The sequence below is a fragment of the Myodes glareolus genome, chromosome 5, assembly GCF_982192425.1.
Source record: "Myodes glareolus chromosome 5, mMyoGla1.1, whole genome shotgun sequence".
Taxonomy (NCBI): Eukaryota; Metazoa; Chordata; class Mammalia; order Rodentia; family Cricetidae; genus Myodes; species Myodes glareolus.
The window spans coordinates 63692573-63710558 of NC_142030.1; the positions used below are offsets into that span (position 1 = coordinate 63692573).

The 17986-nt window shown below is 35.8% G+C and overlaps 2 protein-coding genes across 5 annotated transcripts in view; both read left to right on the plus strand.

Annotated features, from left to right (window-relative positions):
* Positions 1-17986, plus strand: part of Rabgap1l (RAB GTPase activating protein 1 like) — a 632406-nt gene that overhangs the window by 224670 nt on the left and 389750 nt on the right. The gene's annotated exons all lie outside the window — the stretch shown is intronic.
* Positions 1858-10076, plus strand: Gpr52 (G protein-coupled receptor 52). The gene is made up of 2 exons (XM_048420828.3): positions 1858-5714; positions 6793-10076. Exon 2 carries the CDS (start codon positions 7012-7014, stop codon positions 8095-8097), a length of 1086 nt encoding a protein of 361 aa, XP_048276785.3. The 5' UTR covers positions 1858-5714; positions 6793-7011; the 3' UTR covers positions 8098-10076.

Here is a 17986-nt window from a genome sequence, read left to right on the forward strand (position 1 = left end):
ATCCAATGCCCAGCAGTCTAATACCAGCTCTGTAGATACAATGAACAAAGCAAATATTTGTTCCCCCTATGCGGCTTCAGCTTGGTCAAGAAAAAAATGAATAAAATAATTACAGATGATCATAAGTATAGAATCTGGTACTCTGTGGGAACTCAGAGAAGGTTTCCTTGGGGAAAAAGTTCTTGGAGTAAGGTAGAAAGATTGAATGAGGGACGTGGTCAGATATTGAGCGACTTGTGTGAGTACTCTGAGGCAGAAGGGAACACAGTGAGTTTGTGTAGGTTTGGGGCGTATAGTGGCAAGGTGTAGGGAGTTTGTGTAACCTGGATAATTTACAAGGAAAATGAGATTAGACAATTAAATGGAGACCAGATTTTATAGGACCTTTTATAAAATGCAGATTAAAGTTTTTTTAAGGAAGGAAATGCCATGTTTTGTTTGAATTTTGGAAAAGATACTCATTTTTGTGCATAACAGATTGAAGAGAAGCCATGATCAACACAGACCAGATTGGAAGCCACTGTAGTCATCTAATTTAAAAGTGTTGCTGGCATTCCTAAGGTCATGACAATGGAGACAGAGAAATGGAATAGTTGAGGAACTAAAGTCTGAATCCACACACCATTTGTTTCCTTTAAAATATCTTAAGAGATGACATTTAATTTATCTTCTCCAGTTCTTTGTAATGTTACTGTACTGCTAATGTGGTTCTTTGGAAGTCACTGTTTGTTATTTATCTTACTTGACATTAACAGCTAATTTCTGCCTTTACTGTTATATTTCTCTTGCTGTGATAAGACACTATAACCAAAGCAACTATAGAAGAAAGAATGGGGTGGGGGTAGTTTCAGAGAATGAGTCCATGACCATCATGGTGATGAGCATGGAAGCAGGTAGGCAGACGTGGTAATAGATCAGTAACTAAGAGCTTGCATCTTGATCTACAGTTACAAGACAATGAGAGCTAACTGGGAGCAGGGTGGGCTTTTGAAACATCAAAGCCTGGCCCCAGTGACAGGCCTCTTCCAACAAGACCACACCTCCTAATTATTCTTAAACAGTTCCACCAACTGTTGACCAAGTATTCAAATATATGAGCTTATGGGGACTATTCTCATTCAAACTATCACAGTTACTTTGCTGTTTAGGACATTGTTTGGATTTTTAATAATGAAATAACATATATAAAATAACATATAAGATTTGCTAAATAATATGTAAATACTAAATGGTGTTTCTTCTAGTAAATTAGTTGGACTTTTATGAAGTAATTATAAAGTAAGCTTAACTAAAGATATTTCTGAGATTTTTCCTGGTTAGCACTTGTCAGTTGAAAGGAAAGGGAAGTCGTTGGTAGGGATGATAAAGAATAGCAGGGACATCAGACCTCTAAAATGAGAAGACTGGCTCTTAAATTAAAAAGAAAAAATGGCATATGTGATGTGCTATTTACGTATATGTAACTGCTCTTTTGTTATTGAAGCTCCACATTCTAAATTATTTCCTGTAATTATCACACCAGAAAAACTGATACAAAAAAAATTCAGGGACCAGTGAGTCAGTCAGAGCGTATGCCTTATTAGAACTTCTAACACTTTTTTTTTAAGTTAGCTGAAGGAAGGATGGAGGCTTAGTGAGTGAAAAGCACTGCTTTCTGAACTCTCTTTCCCACCATGACCTTTTATCTTGGAAGCCTGTGCAACCATGGATTGCTTACAATACTTTTAGAATAAAATCCTTCCTAGTGTTATGTTTTGGAAATGTATGAAACTAAACCAATCTAGCACTTTAGTTTCTATAAAAGATTTTTTGTTTGTTTGTTTTCTTTTCTTTTCTTTTCTTTTCTTTTTTCTTTTTTTTTTTGTAATTTTATTAAATTATAAAAAGTTTCCATTTACGCCCCTCCTCCCAACACCCTCCCACTCCCCCCCTCCCTCTCCTCCTCCCTCTTTGTCCCCAAGGGAAGTCAGGGTCTCCTGCCCTGTGGGAAGTCCAAGTTCCTCCCCCCTCACTCCAGGTCCAGGAAGGTGAGCATCCAAACAGACTGGATCCCAAAAATCCAGTACATGCAGAGGAAACAAGTCCCAGTGTCATTGTCAATGGCTTCTCGGAAAGACTGCAGGCCAGCCACATTCAGAAAAACCAGCCACATTCAGAGAATCTGGTTGGATCACATGCTCGTTCAGTCACGGTCCATCTGGCCTTGGTAAACTCTCATTAGATCCGACCCCTTGTATCAGTGGGTGATAGTATCCCTCGCAGTCCTTCGTCATTTTCTTCCTCCTTTTGCTCCTCGTTTGGATCTTGGGGGGCTCAGTTCGGTGCTCTGGGATTAAAGCTTACACCTTTGCTTACCATTTTCCTAATTTTAGGAATACTATACTTCAAAACTATTTTGAAATGTGTTTTTTGAAAAAAGATTTAAATTTTGTTAACTTGAGTATTAATAATATTAAGTAAGAGCACTTATTTTTTTAAAAAACACCTTTTAAATTTACTAGTTTAATTTTATGCATATGTGCTTTACTGTATGTAGTTTGCACTTGTGTATTCAGGAGTCTGTCCAGATCAAAAGATGCCATCAAATCTCCCAGAACTGGAGTTTGAGTTTGTGGTGGTCGCAAACTGCCGCGTGGGTGCTGGGAGCCAAAACCAGGTCTTCTACAAGAGCCAAAAGCTCTCTTAATTGCTGAGGTATCTCTCCAGTCCCTAGCACTTGGCCTTTTAAAATTGTTTTGTAGTAAAGCTTAATATTTTACTTTTCTTAGTGTGGAATGGATAACATGTCTTCATCCATAAATATATATCAAGTATAATTTTATTTTGAATATTTATTGTTATAATTAAGTATATTCTCATCTTTCCAAGCATGGTGGCACATGCTTTAAATTCCATCAGGGAGGCAGATGCAGCTGGCTCTCTGGGTTAGAGGCCAGCCTGGTCTACAGTAAGAATTCCAGGATAGCCAGGGTTACACAGGGAAAATTTGTCTCATTCTTGTGCTACCTTATTTAAATGGTTTTAGGTATCTGTGTAAATCCAGTATTTATCTGTAAAAACAATACATTGTAACTTGCAATATACTTAAATATTAACTTTATAAAACTTAGTGTATTTATTCTAAGATTTACTTTTCTTATTTGTTTCATAAATATTTCTGTTGAGAGGTGTACTTATCTTTCTGTATTTGGCTTCACCCATGAAGATTTTAAAAATAACACGGTCTTAAAAAAAAAAATGAAACCAAAAACTAAAAACAGTTTAACATGGGGGACAGAATAGGCCTTCTATACTTTTTAAGCCATTTTTATGAAACATGAAGAGATTTTCTAAATGACAGACATTAGAAGAAGAGAATGGGATTTAGTGGTTTGGTGTTAGGAATGAGTTTTGACAATTTTTAGTCCCACTTTCTTACTTCTGTAGTTGTAGTCAAACCATCTTTTCCTTCTGTAGTCACCACTTTGTTTATTTGGGAAGTAGTTACTATACTTATTACATAGAGATCTGAGCTTTAAAAATATTTTATTATATATATTTATTTATTGAAAGAGGGAGAATGAGGGAGAGAAAGAAAGAAGGGATCGAGGCAAAACGGGAAGAAATTTAGTAGTATCAAAGAGTCCCACAATTGCCCAGGATGGAGTATAGCAAAAGTGTATTTATTTGAAGATAAACTCACAGTAAAAGTAGCCATCTGCAGTTTTCTGTATGACTGGGATCTGGAACCAAATTGAGCATGAGACCACGCCCAAAGTGGGCCAGTATCTTAAAAGATACTGGCTGAAGGAGTTCCCACAACAAAGGAGAGAGAGGGGAGGAGATCAAGTTATAGAGTGTACGTGGGCGTACTTGTGCTCATGTAAGTATCAGAGGAAAACTTGTGGATTTCTCTTCTGTCCTTCCTCAGTGTCATGGGTGTTGATTAAACTTGGGTTGTCAGGGTTGTTGGTGACAGGTGTCTTTTATCTGCTGAGCCATTTCAGGTCTGAGATTTAAGAATTTTATGAAGAAAAAAGTATAAAAGCACATAACACATCTTCTGTCATATAGGACATGTTTTCAATATGTATTACTTTCCATTGCATCTTTATTTTCCTAATTTTAATTTGCTTTAATCCTATGACAGTTGTAAATTTTGTTCTGGTATGTTTTTTTTTGATGTAATAAAGCATGAGAAATAAGTTTAAAATAAATGAATGACTGCATGTAGTAAGTTAACCTAGATATAAATGTTCTAATATACACTAAATACTTGAGCATTTTTTGCTTCTGCTAACTTATATATATAATATATATAATTCAAGCGCTGTAGGATATGAATTTCTTTACCTCTTGAAATATTTGATATACACAGATAACCATGAACTAAGTGCTTCTATTTATGATGTCCCTTGTCCTCTTAGATCATATTGACCCCGGTATTTCTCCAGACAGGTTTCACTGTCACAGTTCTTTCCTGGTGTTTTGTTGTGCAAATCAGTGCCAAATTTAGCATATTCATGTGTGGGGGGCATGTATTGGAGAGATGAGTAAATGACTTTTAATTTTTATTTAAAATACAATCATTTACCTTATAGTAAAAGAAGTAGTTGTATTAATTTAGTTCATGAGGACTTAAATGATTTTTAATAATTCATAAGTTTTTTCTTCAGTCAAAGAGTATGAGATTACTGCTGACTTTTTAGTTTTATAGTACCTTGTGGTACTTTCTCTACAAGGTTTAAAAGTATATGCCAGTTTTGTTTCCCTAGCACTATACATAAGAAATAATTTCTGCAAATGCTGTAAAAAGAATGCCTTCAGAAACCATTAAATGCTGTTTACATCTTAAAAGGATTGGTCAGTTTCATTGTCTTCTTTGTCAATCTTGATCGGAGCTCACAGACTAAGGCTATAAGCCTGCATGTGCCTGGCAACTGTTACCTAGTGACAGTTTCAGCTGCAGTAGCCATTGGCTGTGCTGATTGGGGCAGGAGGACCGAGTCACCTTTCTGATGGTGAGTTGTTCTGCATCAGCTCTGGATGAGGAGGAGCAGACTCTGGCTCAGGTGGAAGCAGCGAGACTGAGAAACTGTAAAGACTCTCCCGGCAGCATCTTGATAACTGCATCACAGTAAATCGGACTTCTGAATCAAGCAGCCCCGCTTCACAGCTGATATGAGTGAATTCGCATGAGAAGCATTACCTTATTCCTGTAACAAGAGAACTATTTTGTGATAAGTGAAACTCAGCATGTCCAAGGAGGAGTATTCTGTGGCTGACATAAAAGAAGGACTTCCCTGAATGATGTGTTGCTGCATGAGAAAACAACTTTGAGAAGAATGCTTTCTATTAAGCTGCTACATTGTTCTTGAAGGAAATGTTTTCATTTCTAATGCATGCTATTTCTTGAAAAGCTATACCAACAAAGAGTGACAAGAGACTCCCTGAATTGCTTGTACTTGGGGGAAAGACTTTGGCAAATGTTAACCCGGTGCCAGAATGACCTTGGAAGCCTTTTGGATGGATTCTGCCCTTCCAGAAACACAGTATGTCAAAGCCCAGGATTTAAACCCATCTTGATGTGTTGAGATATTTTAAAACAAAGACTATTTCCCAGCCTACCTGATGGCCCTGCTTTAATTGAGTTTTTGCTTTAAATAGAATTCAGAGACGGAAGAGGCATTTTGTTAACATATGGCTGCTAATAACTGCAAATATAATAAAACAAGGTAAATTTCCACTTTCAAATATTTAGTTGAAGTAATGATTTAATATTGTTAATCTCCTAATAGAAATAGGAAAGCTGTAACAAATTAGAATATGCAACCTACTAGAAAGACTTAACAGATACTAGCAGCTTCTCTAGTGAAATGTGCTCAGTGTACAGGGACATCTCTATTACTGTCTAAATTTCATCTACATTTATGATGTATGTGTATTGCTGCATATGTGAGGAATTACTTCGAGCTGTGTGTTTCATTATGCTTCTTTACAAGGAGATATCCTACCAAATAATGAATGTTATTTTTAGTTATAGAAACTGAAGTTAATAACAAAGATTTTAATTTGAAACAGAAGAGATATAAATTGCATTGCTGTCAGCATATCAGCAACTGAGGTGGTCTGAAACTAATTTCATGTAAATGTTCAAATAATGAATAGAGAATTAGGACTTTAGATATTTATTCTGCTTTTAGTTTTAGGTGTTGTTACACTAACTCATTGTGTAATATCTTCTCTACTGGAAATTATCTTTTATTTTCATAAACATTATATAGCAATCTGGAACCTGATTTTTACTCCTGTGTACCTCATTGTGTCCATACAAATGATTCTTTTGTAATTAGCCTTGATGAATTATTGTTCTTACCTTTTAAAAAATGAAAGAGAAATGGTTCCTAAAGTTTTTCCATCAGTATCAGATGTGAACCAAGGCCAAGGACACTTTTTGTAATGTGAACTTTTTCCTGGCTTTTCATCTAAAACTAAGATCTTAATTATTTAAATTCTAAAATATGAATACATTTTTTATTGTCGTTCATCACAGTTGAAGCAGGAGACCTTAGACAGTTTAAGACTGTTTCTTTTATATTTCTTTCTAGCTGATCTCTAAAAAAACTGCATCTTGAGAGAAACATTTCTTCCCTTGACAAGATGTTTTTTTGTTTTTTTTTAATTTTTTTTTTACAGATTTAATTTTCATAACACTAGCTAATAAATCCAGTTTCTCTAGAAGTGACTGTATGTGCAAAAGTTGCTTGAAAGCACTGGAAGGAGCTAACCAGAGACCTCTTTTCACCTTTCTAGCTCATCCTCCTCCTTTATCCCCCAAAGCTGAGATGTGCCACTGGTGAATTAAGGCTGATGAAGAGACCTGAGCACACTGTGAGATGCTCAGCTGTAATACAGGCATTGGCACTTTCTACTAAAGCAGGTTCTCAGACACTGATTTGCAGAGTGTAACAGATGCTGGCACGGGCACCTGCTTGCTGCAGCCAAAGCTACAAATTTTCCTAATTCTAAGCCATGAATGAATCCAGGTGGACTGAATGGAGGATCCTGAACATGAGCAGTAGCATTGTGAATGCATCTGAGCATCATTCCTGCCCACTTGGATTTGGTCACTACAGTGTGGAGGATGTTTGCATCTTTGAGACAGTTGTTATTGTCTTGCTGACATTTCTAATCATCGCTGGGAATTTAACAGTTATCTTTGTCTTTCATTGTGCTCCACTGTTACATCATTATACTACAAGCTATTTCATACAGACAATGGCATATGCTGACCTCTTCGTTGGAGTTACCTGCTTGGTTCCTACTCTGTCCCTTCTACATTACTCTACAGGTGTCCACGAGTCACTGACTTGCCAGGTGTTTGGATATATTATCTCAGTTCTAAAAAGTGTTTCCATGGCCTGTCTTGCTTGCATCAGTGTGGATCGCTATCTTGCAATAACCAAGCCTCTTTCCTACAATCAACTGGTCACCCCTTGTCGCCTGAGAATTTGCATTATTATGATTTGGATTTACTCCTGCCTAATTTTTTTGCCTTCTTTTTTTGGCTGGGGCAAACCTGGTTACCACGGTGACATTTTTGAATGGTGTGCCACATCTTGGCTCACCAGTGCCTATTTTACGTGCTTTATTGTTTGTTTACTTTATGCTCCTGCTGCCTTGGTTGTCTGCTTCACTTACTTTCACATTTTCAAAATTTGCCGGCAGCACACCAAAGAGATAAATGACCGGAGGGCCCGATTCCCTAGCCACGAGGTAGATGCCTCTAGAGAGGCAGGGCACAGCCCCGATCGTCGCTATGCCATGGTTTTATTTAGGATAACCAGCGTATTTTACATGCTATGGCTTCCGTATATTATTTACTTTCTTCTAGAAAGTTCTCGTGTCTTGGACAATCCAACACTGTCCTTCTTAACCACTTGGCTTGCTATAAGCAATAGTTTTTGTAACTGTGTAATATACAGCCTCTCCAACAGTGTTTTCCGCCTTGGCCTCCGAAGACTTTCTGAAACAATGTGCACATCTTGTGTGTGTGTGAAGGATCAGGAAGCACAGGATCCCAAGCCCAGGAGACGGGCAAATTCCTGTTCCATTTGAAGAGAACTGCACAGTAAATCAAATGTAATGTGACAGTGGTTTTGGATTGTATTCTTGATTTATTTGGAAATTTGCCCTAGAGAAATGTTTATATGAACATAAACACTATATAGTTATAGTTATAGTTGACTATGAAGTGAGGAATGATATTAAAGGTCTCTTATTTCCTTTTGTGTAAGAAAAAAAGCAAAAGGAAAGGATGTATGGAGAATAATCTCATAAGAGAATTACAGCTTGTAAATATGTGTTCAGTGTTTGATCCTCATCACTGAGGATCAAAGAAGTACTTCAAATCTACAAAATATGAGTGCTGCTTATCATCTCTTTTTGTACATTCTTTCTGCCTATGTCTCTGTCTTTTCTTTAGTCTTACTCTGTGTTTTTACTCTTTGTACTTGTAGGAGTTCATTATTTACTAACCTGTCCTTTATGAAAAGTGCAACTACTACTACATACATGAGGCCAAGTATAATCTTTCCATCATAGCACTGAGGCATGCAGTCTTTATCAGTTGTGTTGTGTTTAGGGAGGGTATACAGTAAGTGTTACATTTTATTATTTTTCATACCACATGCGTTTATGTTCTTGTCATCATCTTCACAGCACAAATTCTTCAATACAAACAGAAAGGAACAATTTTTTTTTCTTCTGTGAAAGGACTTTTGGTTTCTGTTTCCCTTTCCCCAACACCTGCTATTGCCTTTTCAGTTTTTCTCCATCTGATTCCTGTGGAGCAAACTCTATAAGTGTCTTAGCTGATGAAAGAATCCTCTATATAAGGGAGTCAAGGTGTTAAATAAGGTATTCTTTCTAACAAAGAAATCTAGTAGTTAAGAGAGTGTGTTTAATACTTTGATGGATTTTGGAAACATTTTTATCTGCTTTCTTTGAAAATTGTTCATGTGCCTAAAGTAAAGTCCTTTTTGCTATAGTAAGGTTTTTATCTTTTCTCTATAAATCCCAGAATATTCCTAATGCAGATGCAGAATACTCGCCTGTGATGAATATCACTTTGTGCTACTCATAAAGTCCTTTAGAAAAAGTCAAACACTGAGATTGTGTGTTAGGTTTGCAACAACTTATTTCATGTCCACTACTCATTTTTATGGTATATAGTTGCATAGTCCATATTTTTAAAAAAATATAAATTATATTATGTGGCTTGTGCCTAATGTTTTCATATCGAAGTTGTTTAAGTTGTCAACATTGGAACCATATGTATGGACTTTTTTTTTTGAATGGAAAATACTTTTGTGTAGTTGTTTAGAGTAGAGGAAGCTGCCTTCTTAGTGCTGCTGGTGATGCAGTATACTTATGAAAAGCAGTTTAGAGATGTTAATATTTTGTTTTATAATGGTCTGTTTTCAAACGTGGAGATTAACTAATTTTGTAATGGGCTACCTGATAGTAAATAATAAATGGTTGGGAGTTTAGGTTCTGCCATAATAAAGCAGATGTGAACAGAGCAGCTTATATTTTTATCCTAAGTTCTTGTTAGAAAAGTTTTGAAAATTTCTATTACACTGCTGAGAATTTTTCTTCTTAGCACTTAAGACTTTTTTTTAAAATTTGTTTTATGAAAAACATTTAATGAAGCGTGCCTATGACTCTAACATAGAAGCCAACCATGTCTGCACACTGGTGTTTTGACTTTAAAAGTCTGTTAAAGAAATGTTGTCACTTTATTAAGGTTGTTCTTAACCCCTGTAAATTTTTAAATATGTAAGAAGTGTTTAAAATAAAAAATAAAATAGTATTCTATATATTAAAACCAGACTTTGTATCAGTGTACTAAAATACCAGGAACAAGTGTTGCTTGTTGGGGGATTAGAATCAGTTTGTCCTGTACTTCCACTTCTGGGATTGTGTGTGGATTTTTGTTTCCTGTTTACCAGTAGTATCTTAGATGAATTGAACTGTACCTTTTTAAATAGTATTTTCTAACTCTTCAAGTATGATAAATAAATTCTCCAAAATTATGCATATTTTACAGAAATCCATTTTTTATTTGTTTAATTTAGGATAGTTTAGAGGGGTTGGAAAGATGACTCAGTGGTTGAGAGCACTTGCCATTCTTACAGAGACTTGACTTCCATTCCCAGCACCCAATGGGGCAGCGTACAACAACTCTGGTGGATCCAGTACCCTCTTTAGTTCTCCGCAGGCACCCACACTCATCTGTACACACCCCTTCAGACATCCATGCATACGTAATAAGAAACCAATGTTTATAGAAATTTAGAAGTCTGAACAGAAATCTTGGGGATATTTCCTCTCCTGAAATTTCCTTGTAATGTTCAGTAGTTTTGTGCTAGGCTCAGTATTAGGTTTTATGTGTATTATAATATTTAATCCTCTCTATTGCCCTTGCTCAAATCACAGTTATTTCCAATCTAGAGCTGAGGAAAAGTGACTCACTCACAATCGCTCATCCAAATATGGAACCTTCTACACACTTCTCTGGCCTGATGTCAAAGCCTGTGTCCTCTGGCATCATACTTTACAGTTGTCTACACCTGGCTTAGTAAAAAGGCCGAATTATGATCTGCACTGCTGTTTAGACAAGCTTTCAGACCTCTGCATCTCTCACTGTGCTCTTTACTTCAATTTTTTTCTGGGCATCATTTATTTTTCAGTGCTGTCTTTTGCCTCAGTCTTTTTCCTGTGGACTGTCATTTTCTTTGATATCATATACTTCTTTTATTAAAACCACAGCCTGTTAATCTCCACCTTACCAACATATTTTGTAATCAAACTAGAACTCTGGGGACATACTAACTCCTTGATTTTTGATCATTTGTGGTAAATTTTCCTTGATAGCTTTTTCAAAGCTCTTTGTACTTTTTTGAAGGGGAAGGGGGAAAAGGACTTTCTTTTAATTAAAGGAGATACTATCTTGCAGCAGAAATCACATTCCTCTGGCTCTTGAAATCCTTTGCTCCTTCTCACAAGACGTCTCGGTCTTCCTTTAGGGATTGTGTTTCACATGGCTCAGTTAGAGGCTCCTCATCACAGCTGTTCTCTGATTTTTGACTAGTTGTGACTCTACAGTGTTGTTCATCTGCCACAAAAAGAAATGTTTTTGATGAGATGTGAGCGTTTCAATTATCTGTGGATATAAGGGCCTGGGAGGAGTTGGGGTGGAATGAGAGTATAAATATAATTAAAGTATGTCTTAGTGTTCTTATGTATTTCCTCCAGGACTCCCTGGGATCACAGATCTCAGGGCTGTACCATCAGCTACATCAACCAACTCTTCAATTCTGCTCATGGTCCTGGGGAGGAATCCATATATTCCCTTGACTTTTAAAAAATGTTTGTATGTATGCCTGTGCCTACAGGTGTTCATGTGTGCATATGATAACATGTGTCCATATGATTGTGTGGAGATGATGGGTTGATGTAGTATGTCTTCCTCAACTGCTCTCTTTTTTTTTCTTTTTGGTTTTTGAGACAGGGTTTCTCTGTAGCTTTGGAGCCTGTCCTGGAACTCAAACTTAAGACCAGTTTGGCCTCGAACTCACATAGATCCACCTGCCTCTGCCTCCTGAGTGCTGGATTTAAGGTGTGTGCCACCACTGCCCAGTCCTCAATTGCTTTCTATCTTACTTAATTTCTTTTTCATTTATTTAGTTGTGTTTGTGTCTGCACATGCATGTCCACCAACACATATGCACCACGGTACACATGTGTAGGTCAGAAAACAACTTGTGAGAGTCAATTCTGTCTTTCTGCTATGTGGGTTCTAACAATTATCAGGCTTAGCAGAAAGTGCTTTTACCCACTGAATCATCTTGCAGGCAATCTACCCTATTTTTTGAGATGGGGTCTCTTTCTGAATCTGGCTAGATTTTCAGGCCAACAAGCTCTAAGGATCCTCCCATCTCTGCCTTCCCAGTGCTGGGATTACCTTTATACCTTTATACCTGGCTTTTATGTAGATGATGGGCAACTTACTGTAGTTGGATTTTCATGCTTGTCCAGCAAGTACTTCAGAAACTCAACTCTCTCTCCAGCTCTTTAACTGATGTTGGTGGGCTTCCTGGTTGACAAGTCAGGAGGGTGGTTACCTGCTGTCTGCCTCTTAACCCGTTTTGTCCTTAACTTTTCTTTGGGGCCTGGCTAAAGACCAGACACACTAAATGTATATAGTGTAATACATTTTCTAAATTGTGTTTGCCTCAGAGCCTCAGAAAACAGAAATTTTATCAGGGGACAGAGACTTTCAACTTCTGCTGTTTGAAAAATGTACATTACTGAATTAAAAAAAAGTTTTTTCATTTTTTTAAAAAAATACGTCGTATAATGTTCTCAAAGAATTATAAAAATATATTAAAAACATTTGTCACATAGTGAAAGGGAATGTGTGAGGAACACTCTGGGCTCTGCAATTTACTTCTTTTCGTTGAATTTCAGTATATATTTACATAACAAGATGATAAATCAGGACTGTCCTTTTAATCTGTCAAGAATGGGTTAAGAAATATGATATATGTTTCCTATCATGGCATTGTATTTTGTAGTACCTACCTGGTTTGTTTTTAAGTGAAAGTCAGAAATTATACTGTCCTTTATTACCCAGGGATTCTATTACGTGAATAGTTGTTTGTACAGCTTTGCAGTGTTGAAGGGTTGGCATATCACTAACATAGAAGCTTGGGCTGAAATCTTAGCTCATTGGTTTTGGATTGATACTGACTGTTTCAAGACTTCAGTTTTCTCATTGACAAAAATCAGAGGCTGGTTCCTTCTGTTACAAAATGTGGGACTCAGCATGGCTTTGCATAAAAAGTATTTCAAATGTTTGAATTGCTGTTTAAGTTTTTGCTCCCACATTTATTACCATCACAACTGAAAGCTAACCAATTCCAACTGAAACAGAATTAATCCTTTCAGAATCAGGCTTAAAAGATAGCATCTTTTCCTGCTTTCAGGTGTTTTAAAGCCAGATTTTGGATTAGACTTAGATGTTTTTAATTACAGAAAAGTCCACAGCATCTGAAGACATATTCCCCAGGAATAGTTATTTGTGCTCAAAGATATCCCACAAGCAGTTGTTTAAGGGGCCAGAGATTGCTTTCTTATTTCTGTTTATTAATTAATGTTTAAAACAATCTTTTATCAACCGGCTTACAGTAGTAAATAAGGATTGTCTTACTATCTTTTTGCAATATGAACTGTCATTTATTAAAGTAGAATTTTATATATTTGTCACATATATTTTTCAATTATTGGTAAGCTTGTTTAATCTTCAGATAGCATGAATTGTATAATTTTAAATATAAATGAGATTGTTGGCTTAAGGGGATTTTCTCAGATCCTCCCCATTCTCTCATCATTAGATGTGAGAAAGATGCAACTATGTAATAAGCAGATAAAAAGAACAAGATATGAGAAATCTGACAGTGTGACAGATATTCTGAGCAAAGTGTCATCTATGCTCAGCTAGGACTGTCACTGGGCACAGTGGCATACGCTGTTGGGTCATTGCTATGCAGTTTTTTGTATTTACTGTGAGTGATTTTCTTCTCTGTGTAAAGCTATTTTATAGCTAGGGATGTAGTTCATCCTACCATGCACAGAGCGATGGATTCAAATCCACAGGACAGCATAAACCAGAGTAATTGGTAGTAAAAACTTAGAAACTCCTGTTCCAGGAGATTCGTCGCCCTCTTCTGTTCTCCAAGGGCATTGCGTGCATGTTAATGCACAGATATACATGCGGGCAGAATAGCATACCCATTAAATAAAAATAAATCTTTCATAAAACAGCCACTTTATTTTAGGATTAAGAAAAATAAGTAACTACTGAGGAAAATGAAACAATTTTAATGGAAAAATTGATTTCAATATTTTTGAAGATGAATGTTTTCTCTAATGTTAGTTTTGCTTCATAATTTTAAAATATTAACAACTTTTTAAAAGTAGTATAAATGATTATGAATATTAAGATATTATGATGTTTTTGTTCTTTGATAGTTTTCTGTTGTTTTCTTTGTATAATGAGGAATTATTTTATGATCAGGGAAAGAAAATTTTTGTTTCACTAAATGTTAAAATATAAATATTTTGAGAGGCCAGTAAAATTGCTTAGTAAATGTGTTGTCACCAAGTCTAATGACTTGAGTTAAATTTCCTAATGAACATGGTGTGAGGAGAGAATGGACTTTTAAAAGTTGTTCTCTGAACACACACACACACACACACACACACACACACACACACACACAGACCCTGTTGTTACAATTATTTTGAATTTCATAAACCAGTTTTTGCTAATATTACAAGTAACTAATAATGTCAAAATATCTTCCTATGAAGATACTTTATATAGCATTATGATTTCTGAACTATTTATTTCTGGTATTTTTTGTTCTTCCTCCTTCCCTCCCTCCTTCCCTGTCTTCCTCCCTCTCTGTCTCTTGAAAACTTGTAATAGTAGGTGTTTTTGATGTATTTTTGCTTTAACCTGAACAGTTTGGGGTTACTGAATCTGAAATGATTTCAGTCTTTGCTTTAGTGAACTATTGAATGCATCTTTCTGTATTTTTTCATATCTTTAGCAACAAATGATTCTGCACCAGAGAAATAGAATCTCTTGGCTTTATTAATTGTGTTTTCTAGATAATAGAATTCTACTTTTAGTTCCCCATTTTTGAAAAACATATTTATATTTTAACAACAATGCATTTTTATATAGGATTCTATCAGCCAAGGTAAAGAAAGTCACAATAGAAGATTCACTCACACTGTAGCTTAGACAAAGCTGGAATTCACTCTGTGGCCCAGCTGGCCTTGCACTCTTTGTGACCCTGTCTATGTTTAAACGTCTTGAGTATTTTGGACTCAAAGACATAAACCACCAATCCTCGATTTTAGGATTGAGAAAAATAAGTATACACTGAAGAGTTTGCTATTCTGAGAATTTTTTCATTTTTTGTAAATCATAAAATATATTTTAATAAAGTGCCCTTGCTTCCAAAACCAAGACATGCATATCTACGTAGTAGATATTTATTTAATAGAGAAAGGAAACTTGTTAAGATAAATAATTGTAGTATTTAGATTATCTAAAAAGGGAATCAATTTTAAAGGATCAGTTGAAGAAATGATAACTGGAAGGAATGAAGACAACTCCACCTATCAGAGCTGCAAACATGACTTTTGACAAAGCACAGAGGGAGTATGGTGTGCTGACAATTGCTTGCTCTGGAGTTAGGCTGCCTGGGTTGCATTATCACTCTGCAGTTATCAGTTGGGTTGGTAAATTTGAGCCTTCATATCATTATCTCTCAAGGATAATGAAAACACTTCTTCTAAGGTTGGTAAATTGAAATGTCTAGGCATAACAGGGAGTTACAACTGTGAAAGTCCAGTTCAGCAAGATGATGACCTAAACAAGACCTGTGTGAGACAGCACTAGTTTACAATGAATATGGAAAATTTTGCAAGGCATCTGGGTCAAAAAACCTATTGATTCCTCTTCTCTGATCCCAGCAGCTTATCCCTAGGTAAATGGCTCACTGTAAATGAAACTCAGAAGCTTTTCTAACTAGGTTTCAGCTTATCTGCACACACTGTCTGTGTGTGTGTGTGTGTGTGTGTATGTAGATTTGTATTGAATTAATTCTTTTGCTTATGAAAATTTCTGTTTAGCTATTAGTATAATAATATTTTAAATATGAAATCATTACAACATTGTTATAAGGTTCAAACATCAGAAATGTTAAGCTTTTCATCAGAAATGAAACTATTATAGCCTTAAACAGCTGACCTGCTTATAGACAAGCCTCTTTTGCCGTACTTCGTTAAGCAGTAAAACAGAAAATTGAGCACTATAAGTATCAAACTTGTATGCAGTTCTAAAATGTGTATGACCTAATAGAATTTATTATTCTACATAGATTTAGTAGGTTGTTGACAGATTGTAAGTTAGAAAATAAATAAATGTACTCCTATTTATGAATAAGATTTTTATAAAATCATCAATCAAATTAATTCTGATGTTATTAATGAATGAGAATAGAAAGCAATTTCAAGTGAGCAATAGTATGTTTTTACTCAAAATTAAACATTCTTAATATCTTGGTAATTTTGTCAATCACTGCTATTTGACACATATATTCTCTCATATTTTCTCTGTCTCTCTGTCTCTGTCTCTGTCTCTGTCTCTCTCTCTGGTTAGTAATATAGTTTTAAGCTGACCCGTCAAAAACTTTGATTTTCTTCAAGCTTAGTAAATGATTGAGAAAATAAATGATGTGGATAATTATTTTGCTAACTTGATGCACTGTAATGAAAACAAGCATCTGTATGTGGTTTTGTGCACTAAATATTATTTCAAGTCACTCACATAGTAGGACCATTATTTGAACCATGTAAATCTTAGTGGATATGTTAATGCCGGTACTGCATAGTTTTATGTCCACTTGACACAAGTTAGAGTCCTTTTAGAAGAGGGAACTCCAATTGAGAACTCTACCATACTGTCCTGTGAGGAAGCCTGAGGCACAGTTTTTGATTGATGATTGATTTGAGAGGATCCAGGGTCTGGCTCACTGTGAGCAGTGCCACCTTTGAACTGGTGGTCCTGGGTTCTTCAAGAAAGCAGGCTGTCCAAGTCATTAGGAATAAGACAGAGTAAGCAGCAGTCTTTAATGGCATCTGCATCAGTTTCTGCCCTTACTTCCCTAGATTATTACAAACTGTAAGATGGAATAAACCTTTCTCCTCACAAGTTGCTTTTGGTCATGTTTTTTTTTATCACAGCAATAGAACAATAACTAAGACAATGCCTTTGTTATGTGTTTTCTTTAAAAAAAAAAAAGATTAGGAGCCTGGGCATGGTGGTTCATGCCTGTAATCCTAGCCACTAAGGTAGACTGGTGGGAACAAGGATAACAGTCCATGACGTAAGATCATTTTGGGTAGTATAGAAATAGCTCACCTTAAAAGAAAGTTTCATTTATTGCTTTGGATTAAAATATTATTGAAAGAAAATAGCTATATTTTATTTTATGTGTGCATTTGTCTGTATATGCACTCTGTGCATAATTCTCAGAAGAGGTTATCTAATAATCCTGAAACTGAATCCGATGCCACCATGTAGGTTCGAGAATGGAACCTTTGTCTTTTGCATGAGCGACAAGTATTCTTACCCTCAAGCCAGCTCCTCAGTGACTTCCCCCTTATTAGTTTATCTTTAAGTAAAAGAGTTCAGAGGGAATCATTGAGTCCTCCTACCTTTTCCATCACAAGCAAAGTATAGTTGTTTAAGAGAAAACCAGCAATTGCTTGTAGACATGAATTGAGTAAACTTACATCCCCCCCCCCCCCGTATATACCTGCTAGTTTGCCTTTTTATAAGATGCACATTCTGGTTCCTCAAAACTCTGTAACAGTTTGCGTTGTTAATCCCTGTGAATTGACCCTTAGATTCTAACTTCCGTTCCTTTATATAACTATCTTCATTTTTCTTTTTAACTGAGATTCTTTGTCATTTTTGTTTCTGATCTCCAAGGATATGTTGCTTCAGAAGAAAAATCTGGGGTATTTTAAATAGAATGAGAGAGAGTAGATCATATTATTATTGATCCTGATATTATTAGGTAGAAAAGTAGCCACTGATTCTGGTTTTCTTTTGTTCCACCCACCTATGAAGTAGGAGTTTTGAAATGCAGGAATTTTGAAATATAGTTATTTATATCTTAAACATTTATTCATCTTATGGCATATTCTTCATGAAAATCTTTATAAATAAAACTTTATCCATATGTAGTATTTTTGTAGTTTTAAAAGAGGAATACTAAGTAAAATTGTGATTATTCTCCATTGTCCTAAATTTTTTTTCCAAAAGGAGCTGAATTTATTTATCTTCAGACCAATAATG

Excerpts from the sequence above, each read along its gene's own strand:
- Gpr52 (XM_048420828.3), top strand. The coding sequence starts at position 7,012 with ATGAATGAATCCAGGTGGACTGAATGGAGGATCCTGAACATGAGCAGT.